Source organism: Molossus molossus, unplaced genomic scaffold (assembly GCF_014108415.1).
Source record: "Molossus molossus isolate mMolMol1 unplaced genomic scaffold, mMolMol1.p scaffold_m16_p_17, whole genome shotgun sequence".
NCBI lineage: Eukaryota > Metazoa > Chordata > Mammalia > Chiroptera > Molossidae > Molossus > Molossus molossus.
In genome coordinates, this window is record NW_023425352.1 from 22732874 (window position 1) to 22743536 (window position 10663).

Here is a 10663-nt window from a genome sequence, read left to right on the forward strand (position 1 = left end):
CTGTTTATGTTATTAATCAACTCCCAGAGAAATTTTACTGGATGGGGGAGAGTGGAAAGTAAAATAAGACTAGGAGGAGGAAAAAAAGGAAAGAGAAGGCAGTTTCTGCCCAGTAATAAACCCTGTGTGCCAAACTTCACCCTGATCTGCTCTCTCTGGCAACTTTGCCCTTTATAAATACCAGGCCTGGGAAAAACAGAAGGAAGATTCTGCAGTGCAAGGTTGAGATGATTAGCTTGATTTTTGAGTAATGATATTTACTGGCCTAAATGAAAAAAAAAAAATCACATTTTACTCCTGACCACCTCTCTTAAGCTACTCTGATCATGGTCTTGGCAGGTGCCTGGGCGCTCACAGGCCTGATGAGGAAATCAGAGAAGTGAACCACTTTGCAGAATGCACCAGCAATCTGGCCATTTCAAGCCTTTCTGTAGGCTGAGCCTTACCAGTGATTTAAGATGAAGTACAATGCTTTTTAGTACACATCTAATTGTTAATGAGAGGAAATGCAATCAGCAACTCCTTTCCACACTCTACATGGAATCAAGGAGACTGCTGAGTCCAAAAAAGATGTGGCCATTGATGAAGCCCAGGAAATTTCTGCTCCCCCACTTTGGGGAGGGATGTTAGAAGAAGGAAGAAAAGTTGTAAATATGATGAACACTGTGTCTGAGAACCTGTTGTTGTCATATAGGGTCACTTGCAGCAAAAACCTCGGTTTGAAATTTTGACTGAACAGCATTGAACTCTCCCGAGTGTTGCATTTTCTAGCTGATTTGCCTCATGCTAACTGAGGACATTCTCTTCATACTTGTTCTTCTCAGGTGGAGCAGAAAAACAGGTTGAAGGGGAGTGGAAAGAGGAAGAGGGACAGAAACAGAGAAAAGAGATGAAGGAAAGCGGCCCAGACCTTCCAGTGTGCTCATTCTTGTTGTCTCTCTCTTTTGCCTCAGGGGCTATACAGACAGCTGTCTCCTAAGCATAGAGGGGCTGTGCAGAACGTGCCAGGTGCTGGGCATTCCTGTAGTTCACAAGGAGACAGTGGGTGCTGTCTGGCTTGAAGTTGCATCCCCCTCTCCCCTAGAAGTGGGTCTCTCCCAGCAGGCTATATAGGGAAACTGGTTCTTCTGCTTAACAGCAAAGCAAGAGAGATTCTGGCAAAACACTAAATATATTTATAAGTCATCTTTGTCTGGAACCAAATGAGGAAGAAACAGGTGCACAGGGGAAAGGAGGAGGGGAAGTGAGGTGAGGTTTAAAAGTTCCAATCATTCATGAAAGATAAAAGACATCTTCTGATAGCAGCACGGAAGCAGACAGCTGTGCTGGGCAGACCCTCCTGAGTCAACTGCAGACCGCTGTGTCCCAACAGGCGTCTCAAAGCCCCACTCTTTGGCTAGTCCAGGGAAAGTGGGTAGTATTTTGATTGTTACTGTTGTTGCTCATCCTGGTATTGGCAGATACGTTAAATACCGCAACTTTAATGAGTCCTGTGTGAAAACAGAGCAAATAATCATTAGTCCCTTTCCCTGTATTTCTCACTTGCTCTATGAGAAAAAGATTATTAGCTTAGCTATCAACTGGGAGAAAGGCTCAGAGTTCCTTCTTAATGCCTGCTCTTGGCCTATGCTAAGCAGGAGCTTCTGTTAAAGGCTACTTGGCCTGTCTGGGGACCTAGAAGGGGGCTCACTGACATGTTCAGGGCCACAGTGCTCACACAGAGGGACTCTGATGTCTTGAGATTAAGAGTGACTAAGGTGAGTGTAGCATCAAGCTTTTGCCTGCTACCTATAAAGGTACAGCAAGTAAGGACAGTTCTGAGGTTCTGGCCTTGAATGGTCTTCAAAGACAGATTTGTAGGTGGTGGCTGGATATGTGGTCTGGAGACTAAGGCAGAGGCTGGGACGAGAGAGGCACATTTGAGAGTCATCTACATTGAGATAAGAGCTGAAGCCTTGGGAAGAGATAAGGCAGCCAAAGAAGGGAGCTTAGATAAGGAAGAAAAGCCTGAGACAGACTCTTATGGGATGTGTATGTTTGAGGGGTGAGAGGGGAAGGAGAGCCATAAGAGCACCAGGAAGAATATTAAATATGGCAAAATGCCATAGAAATCTCAGGAACAAAAAATTCTGGCAAAAGGAGGGAATAGGTACCATGATGATTACAATATTAATACTAATAAACCACTTTTTTTTTTTTTTAATCCTCACTTGAGGACATTTTTCCATTTTTTTGTTCAGACAGACTGGAAGGGAAAGAGAGGAAGAGAGAGAGAAATATCGATGTGAAAGGGACACATCGAGTGGCTGCCACCTGTATGACCCAACCAGGGCCAGGGACAAACTGCAACCGAGGTAAGTGTCCTTAGTGGGAACTGAACCCGGGTCTCTCGGGATCACAGGCTGATCCTCTAACCACTGAGCCAAACTGGCCAGGGCATAAACCACTTTTTACTAAGGGCTTGTTAGGTGCTAGGCCTAAGAATTTTACATATAACATTTCAATGCAATCCTCAAAACAGCTCTGGGTAGTATGTACCGCAACCCTCATTTAACTAATAAGGAAATTAAGGCTCTGGGAAGTTACTTGCCCAAGGGCACACAGCTAGGATTCTCACCATGGTCTGCCTGTGTGACTTGGTTGAAGAGGCTGAGGAGTAAGGAAGCAGCATGTCCTCTGTGAGAAGTGAGCACTGAAATGAGCCCAGCAAGTCACAAACCACCCCACTCAGAAGAACCACTGTAAAAAGATGTGCAGGAAAGTGTACTAAATGCATACTTCTGCCACAAGCACTGAGGCAAGTGTGGGAAACGAGAAATCATAAGGATGGCGATGCTCCCCGGTAGTAGTACAGTTTTCCCAAATCAATGATAACTTTATGTATTTGAACTGGTTAGGACATCAGGTATGATCTGAATATACCACAATATAGATAAAGATGAATTTTAGGATCTTTTCCTGCCTCAGAGGGAGGATGAAGACTTGAATGGGAAAATACATGGAGTTCTCACCAATTCCAGACTTCTAGTTCTTTTCATTTTTAGAGGGGGTGAAGAGTGAGGATAAGGCTAAAAAACCCTACCTTTTATAATCAAGTGGCACTGACAAGGCAGAGCGGAGAGAGGTTAGCATATTTCACTATGAGATTTTCCCATTCACACATTAGATTATCTACCTGATTTAAAGGGTCTTTATTATAGGTACTGGTTTAATCGGGAACTACAAAGCCACAGGCTTTTGAGTCATTACTCTTAGTTTTGAAACTGATTCAAATCTCTTTCTTTTTTTTTTTTGAAAAATTTTTGAATTTTTATTTATTGATTTTTTTTAGAGAGAGAGAGGAAAGGATAGAGAGATGAAGAAAGAGATAGATTAGATGGGAGGGAGGGAGGGAGGGAGGAAGGAAGGAAGGTTGATTTATTGTTCCACTTACTTATGCATTCACTGGTTGATTCTTGTATGTGCCCTGACCGAGAATCGAACCTGCAACCTTGGCGTATGTGGATGACACTCTAATCAACTGAGCAGCCTGGCCAGGGCTAAATCATTTACTTTCTTAACAATCCCATTAACTGGGGCAGGGATTATTAGTTCTACTACACAAGGGTCATCTGGATCTAGTTCAAGAATCATCTAGAACTGAAGCTGGCTACCTCAATGAAGGCAGAATCCATTACACAGCCCCAGCCCTGTCTCATGATGTCTGCTTTCCTTGCTTTACAGGACTTGGAAAGATAAAGGATATGAGAAGGTTCCATGAACTGGCAACACCTTTACAGCCAATATTCCATCTCCTACCCACAGTACTATGTACACAATTCTTTTTCATACCTGGGCAAGTATGAGGTCAGTGTATGATTATTTATCTGGAGATATAGGTGTATGTTCGAGAAGGGGAGCGGGGGGGTTCAGCTTGGGCAGTTGGATCATTTAGAAAGTCCCAGATGAGGATTGTGTCATCATGTGAACTACTGACAATCTGGAATTCATCAAACTGGAGTCGGAAAACTCTTCCAGAATGCTCCTATAGAAGCAGAAACAGAAACTTCTGAACTACTCAAAATCAAAAGGACACAAATTCAGCAACACATCAAAAAGAGTCTATGGAAAGTCTATGTTATGTTGATAATTTTCTCTACCATTTAGCTGTTTCAAGAATACAGAGAAAAAAAACTTAATTTGAATGAAAGGCGAGATGGAAAAGTCAAATATTGGGCAGTTGATTTCATGCACAAAGTAATATTCATTAGAGCTGAGACATGTCAAATAGTATGCTAGTTTCTCATTGCTAACTCTCCTAGGCTTAGGATGAACAAGACCATTGCTCAGTACCTCCCTGGCCTTTACCTCTCTCTGTACCTCTAGGATTCTTCTACAATTAGAGGCCAAGTATTGATGAGCAATAAGAAGTGGTGTGCTAGTAAGTGTTTATCAATTAATTAACTCTCCCCAATTTGTAAAAGCATCTACACATTTTCATGGTGTAAAAATTCCTATCCTGGCCAATTTCAAGCTACCTGTATGAGGCCAACCAGCTTTAAACATTCATAACAATTTAATATTTGACTCTCATTAGCAGTTATAAGCATATATAGCACACCATTGTAGTAACCACTACCCTGATCACTTCCAGCATCCCAGAAAGCACTCTCATGCCCCTTACAAAGTCAATACTACCTTCATTCCACTGCTCTCATTAATTCATTTTTCCTGTTCTTAGATTTCCTATAAATACACTCATAACAGCATGTATTCTTTTTTCCTGGTTTCTTTCACTCAACAGTATAAGATTCCTCTCTGTTACTGCATGCAACAGAAGTTCATTCTTTATTCTACTGATTGATATTCCATTATATGAACACACTACAGTTTATCATCTCCTATGGTGGACATATTATAGCCTTACTGTAGTTTTGGCTATTATAAATAAAGTTTCTATGAACATTTATGTGCATGTCTTTTGATGGATATATGCTCTCATTTCACCTAGGAGTAGAACCGCTGGCCCATGAAGACGTATGTTTAGCTTTAGTAGAGATGGCAAAACAGTTTTTTAAAAGTTGTGCCAATTTATACTCCTACTAGCCATGTTATCAGAGTTCCAGTTGCTTCATTTCATCAATAAATTGATACTGTCAATCTTTTAAATTTTAGTTATTTTGATAGATGTATAGTGGTATTTCATTGGAGTTTTAATTTGCATTTTTCTTTATGAAGTTGAAACAGTTCCCCTCTATTCCTAGTTTGCTGAGAGTTTATCATGAATGGATGTTGGATTTAGCCAAATGCATCTATTGATATAATCATATGATTTTTCTTCTTTAACTTTTGATGTTGGGTTATATTAACTGATTTTTAAAAATATTATACTTGCTTTGAATAACTGGAATAAATCCCACTTGGTCATGATGTGCAATTAGTTTTATACACTGTTGGATTCAATCTGCTAATATTTTGTCGAAATTTATCTTAATATGTTACTTCATTTTATTGACATTATTTAAAAGGTATTAGCTGCCCTGACTGGTGTGGCTCAATGGCTACAGCGTCGGCCTGCACATTGAAGGGTCACAGGTTTGATTCCCGGTCAAAGGCACATGCCTGGGTTGCGGGTTCTATCCCCAGTGTGGGGTGTGCAGGAGGCAGCCGATAGATGTTTCTCTCTCACACCGATGTTTCTCTCTCTCTCTCCCTTTTTTTCTCTCTAAAAAAAAAAAAAAATTTTTAAAAAAGCATTTATTAAAACCCAACATATATTTCTAATAAAACTCTCAGCAACTGAGGAACAGAAAGGAACTTCCTAATCCCCTTATAATATGTATCTATGAAAAATCTATGGCTAACACATATCTCTATGTATGTATATATAAAATAGTGAAAGACCAAATTCCTTTACCCCAAGATAAGGACATGTACTGCTATTAATTCTTTTGAACATTGTACTGAAAATCTTAGTCAGTACAATAAAACAAGAAAGAGAAATAAAAGGTACACAGATCGAAAAAGTAGAAGTGTATTGGTACACACTTGCATTGAACAACCCAGAAATTTCAAAATACTATTTACAATAGCATTAAAAATATGAAATACTTAGGGATAAACATGACAAAAGATGTATAAGAGGTTTATACTGAAAGCTATAAAATGCTGCTGAGAAGTTTTTAAAAGACCTAAACAAATTGAGAGATATACTGTATTCATGGATCAGAAGACTTAATACTGTTAAGAAGTCAATTCTGTTCAATCCAAATTGATCTGGATTTAACACTATCCCAATGAAAATCTCAGCAGATTATTTTTGGGGCTGGGGGTGGGATAAAATTGGCAAACAGATTCTATTTTTTTTTTTATTTTTATTTTTTTTTTTAATCCTCATTCGAGGACATTTTTCCATTTTTTGTACAGACAGAGTGGGAGGGAGAGAGAGGAAGAGAGAGAGAGGGAAACATCGATGTGAAAGGGACACATCGAGTGGCTGCCACCCGCACGACCAACCAGGGCCGGGGACAAACTGCAACCGAGGTACATGCCCTTAGCGGGAACCGAACCCGGGTCTCTCCGGACCGCAGGTGGACGCTCTAACCGCTGAGCCAAACCGGCCAGGGCGGCAAAACAGATTCTAAAATTCACACGAAAATTCAAAGGACCCCAAAAATTTTGAAAAAGAACACAGTTGAAGGACTTGACTTCATGAGTTATTAAAAAGCTACAGTAACCAAGAAAGTATGATACTGGCATTAACACAGATAAACAGACAAAAAGATCAGTGGAATAGGTCCATAAGTAGACCCCCATACATATGGTTAATAGGTTTTTGACAAAGCCGCAAAGGCAATTCAGAGGAAAAAGGATAGTCTTGAATAAATGGTGCTGGACCAACTGGATATCCATATGAACTTTGAACCATAACTTGTACCACAAAAATTAACTCAAAATGAATTATAGACCAAAATGTAGAACCTAAAACTATAAAGCTTCTAAAAGAAAACATGGGAAAATCTTTGTGACTTTGGACTAGGCAAAAATTTAAAAAAATATATGTAATATCAAAGAACACAAACCATAATAGAAAAAGTTGATGTATTTGACTTAATCAAAATTAATAATTTCTGCTTTTCAAAAGATTTTTTAAGGGAATGAAAAAACAAAATGGGTATCCTGAATATGTAATGAAATCTCAAACCTCAATAAGAAAACCACTCAGTTAAAGAAACGGGCAAAAGATTCAAACAGATACTTCACCAAAGTAGATATAAACATGGCAAATAAACACATGAAATGATGATTAACATTAGGAATATGCAAATAAAGATCACAATAAGGTACCACCAGACACTTATTAGAATGACTCAAATTTTAAAAAGACTGTACAATAAGTATTGGTGAGGATGTGGAATAACTGCACATTTGTATTATAATGTTAAATGGTATAACTACTTTGAAAAACAGTTTGGCAGTTTCTAAAATTAAACATACATTTATTACCATATGATCTAGCAATTCTGCTCCTAGAATTTACCCGGGAAAATGCAAGCATATGGTCACATAAAGACTTGCACATAATGTTTATAGAAACTTTATTGTTAATAGCAAAAAATTGGAAACAATCCAAATTTTCATCAATTGGTAAGTGGATACACTGTGGTATAACCATACAATGAAATACTACTTAGCAATAAACTACTGATTTACATCAACAACATGGGTGAATATCAAAATAATTAGGCTTAAACAGGCAAAAAGAGTCCATATTCTTTTTTTTTTTTTTATCCTCACCTGAGGACATTTTTCCATTTTTTGTTCAGATAGAGTGGGAGGGAGAGAGAGGAAAAGAGAGAGAAAGAGAGAGAGAGAGAGAAACATCGACGTGAAAGGGACACATCAAGTGGCTGCCACCCGCATGACCCAACCAGGGCCGGGGACAAACTGCAACCAAGGTACGTGCCCTTAGCTGGAACTGAACCCGGGTCTCTCTGGACCTCAGGCCGATGCTCTAATCGCTGAGCCAAACCGGCCAGGGACCATATTCTTTTTTGATTTCATTAATTAAATCATAGAAAATGCAAACTAATCAATATTGACAGAAAGCAAATTAGTGGTTGCTTGGGACTAGAGCAGGGAAAAATGGATGGAATGGAAGGGGGGATTACATAGGGAGCATGAGGATACATTCATTGTCTTGGTTGAAATGATAGTTTCATTGATTAAAATTTATTAAGTTGCATACTTTAAATATATCCACTTTTTGTATGTCACTTATATTTCACTAAATCTGTTTTTAAAAATTTAAGACAACTCAATAAATGAGGACAAGATTTGAACAGACACTTCACAAAAGAACATGAAAGATGTTCTAGATGCCGTGGCTGGTTTTGCTCAGTGGTTAGGGTATTTGGCCCTTGGACCAAAGTGTTGCAGGTTGGATTCCAGTCAAGGGCATGGACCTGGGTTGCTGGTTTGATCCCCAGCCCCGGTAAGGGTTGTGTGGGAGGCAACCAAGTGATGTATCTCTCTCACATGAGTGTTTCTCCCTCTCTCTTCACCTCCCTCCTTCCCTTCCTTCTATTCTCTCTAAAAATCAACAGAAAAATACCCTCAGGTGAGGATAAAAATTTAAAAAAAGATGTTCCACACCGTTAATTACCACAATGCAAATGAAAACTATAACCACTACCCACTCACTCAAATGGCTATAATAAAAAAAAAACAAAAACTGACAATACTAGCCCTGGCCAGTGTGGCTCAGTCGGTTGAGTGTTGTTCCATGCACTGAAAGGTTGCTGGTTCAATTCCAGATCAGGGCACATGTTGGGGTTGCAGGATCGATCCCTGGTAGGAGGCAGCCAATTGATATTTCACATCAATATTTCTCTCTCTCTCTCCCTTTTCTTCTCTCTAAAAATCAATAAAAAAAAATCTTAAAAAAAAACCTGACAATAGTCCGGCTGGCATGGCTCAGTAGTTGAGCGTCGACCCCATGCACCAAGAGGTTGCCAGTTTGATTCCCGGTCAGGACACATGCCCAGGTTGTGGGCCTGATCCCCAGTGAGGGGCATGCAGGAGGCAGCCAATGGATGTTCTTTCTCATTGATGTTTCTATTTCTCTCTCCCTTCCTCTGTCTCTCTAAAATCAGTAAAGAAAAATAAAATAAAAAAACAAACACAAAAAAAACATCGACTGGTTGCTTCTCATATGCACCCTGATTGGGGACCGAACCTGAAACCTGGGCATGTGCCCTGACCAGGAATCGAACTGGTGATTTTTTGGTACATGGTATGGTGTTCAACCAACTGAGCCACATGGCCAGGGCAACAAGGATGAATCTTAAATGAAGTAAAAAGAGCCAAAGGCAAAATGCTACATACTGTATGATTTAATTTATATGACATTCATAAGACAGGAAAACTACAAGGACAGAAATCAGATGAATAGTTGCTAGGGGTGATTTTAAGGGACAGAATTTTGAGAGGATGATGGAAATTTTCTATAACTTGATTGTGGTATTTACACATCTGCAAAATTCATAGCAGTACACTAAAAATGAACAATTTTTCTATATGTAAGTTATACCTTAAAAACCAGACTTAGATTAATTGTAAATGAACGAAAGAATTTGTTTTAAAAAATGTGTGAAACATGAAGGTAAAGCATGTTTAGTACTGAAAGAATTAGCTTTAAATCCAAAAAGAAAGAAAGAAATGTAGCTCTTTTCTAGAGCAGAGCCTGCCTAAATGTTGAGCCAGGATTCAGAATACTGAGGATTCAAATGTTTGTTCTCATCTTTTTCCTGAATTATGCAAAAAACTCTGTCTTCCCTAGTGCCCCACCTAATCTTCATTTTCTAATGAAAGCAGCTTTTAACCTTAGAACATTTTCTAATCCAGGCCTTTGGCAAACACTATGATAAAGAATTCAATGCTTTCAAAGGTAACATTAGTCCTTTTGTGTCACTTCTTTTTCCAAATGTCAAGATGTTCAGGCAAGGGGGTATACAGGGAATAAAAAAGATGGGATTTAAGTTGCTGTAGGCAGCATCCCTTGAATAGGATGTAGAACTAAGGGGTTGACCAGGGGGTTCATGCAGACTCCCATGGCACTTTTTGCAGGTACAGGTGCGCAGGTCTTCAGATTCTGGACAGGTTCCAATTTGAGTAATTATGCTCCTTCTCCCTAAGTACCCCCTACTGTTTCTGGTGCATACAGAATTCTTATTCACTTCCTGTACTAAACTGATGTGTAGAGTTGCTGTGCAGCTGTTAAACAGCTGCCACATTTCTCTCCATATATAGTCTCTAAAGCACTTTTGGATGAAAGGCGCTATATAAACATATTTTATTGTCATGTATTGGTTGCCTTTCCACTTAGTAGTAGGTTTTGTGAGGTTCTAACTATCAAATCCAGATCTGTATTCCACAGCACATCAATGTTTAATTTCTTCTCCTTCCTGCTCCCCAACTCCCTTTAAACAATAAGACTCTTACCACAAGGGTCCGTAGACAGAGAGTCCCTGCAGGAGCACGGGGATCCAAAGCAGCTACAAGATCCCACACTTTAATTTTTCTAAAGATCAAAAAGGGGACAAAAACCTTATTTAAAAGCAAAATTAAGAGAGTACAAGAAAAATACCAAAACATCATGACAATAAATATGTATGGTGAAGAA

At 39.2% G+C, this 10663-nt stretch overlaps 1 protein-coding gene across 16 annotated transcripts in view; it reads right to left on the reverse strand.

Moving 5' to 3' along the window:
* Positions 1-1157: 1157 nt before the first annotated feature.
* The window catches only part of BTRC (beta-transducin repeat containing E3 ubiquitin protein ligase), a 90390-nt gene continuing 80884 nt past the window's right edge, over positions 1158-10663 (reverse strand). For 10 of the 16 annotated variants that reach the window (XM_036264526.1, XM_036264519.1, XM_036264520.1 and 7 more), the window contains 2 exons: positions 10483-10561; positions 3832-4024 (listed from right to left, as the gene is read on the reverse strand). In XM_036264526.1, coding sequence (XP_036120419.1) covers positions 3863-4024; positions 10483-10561 — 241 coding nt within the window. In that variant the 3' untranslated portion in view covers positions 3832-3862. Of the gene's footprint in view, positions 1491-3831; positions 4025-8781; positions 8830-10482; positions 10562-10663 lie in introns of those variants that run through there. The other 6 variants (XM_036264521.1, XM_036264522.1, XM_036264510.1 and 3 more) reach the window with 2 other exon arrangements.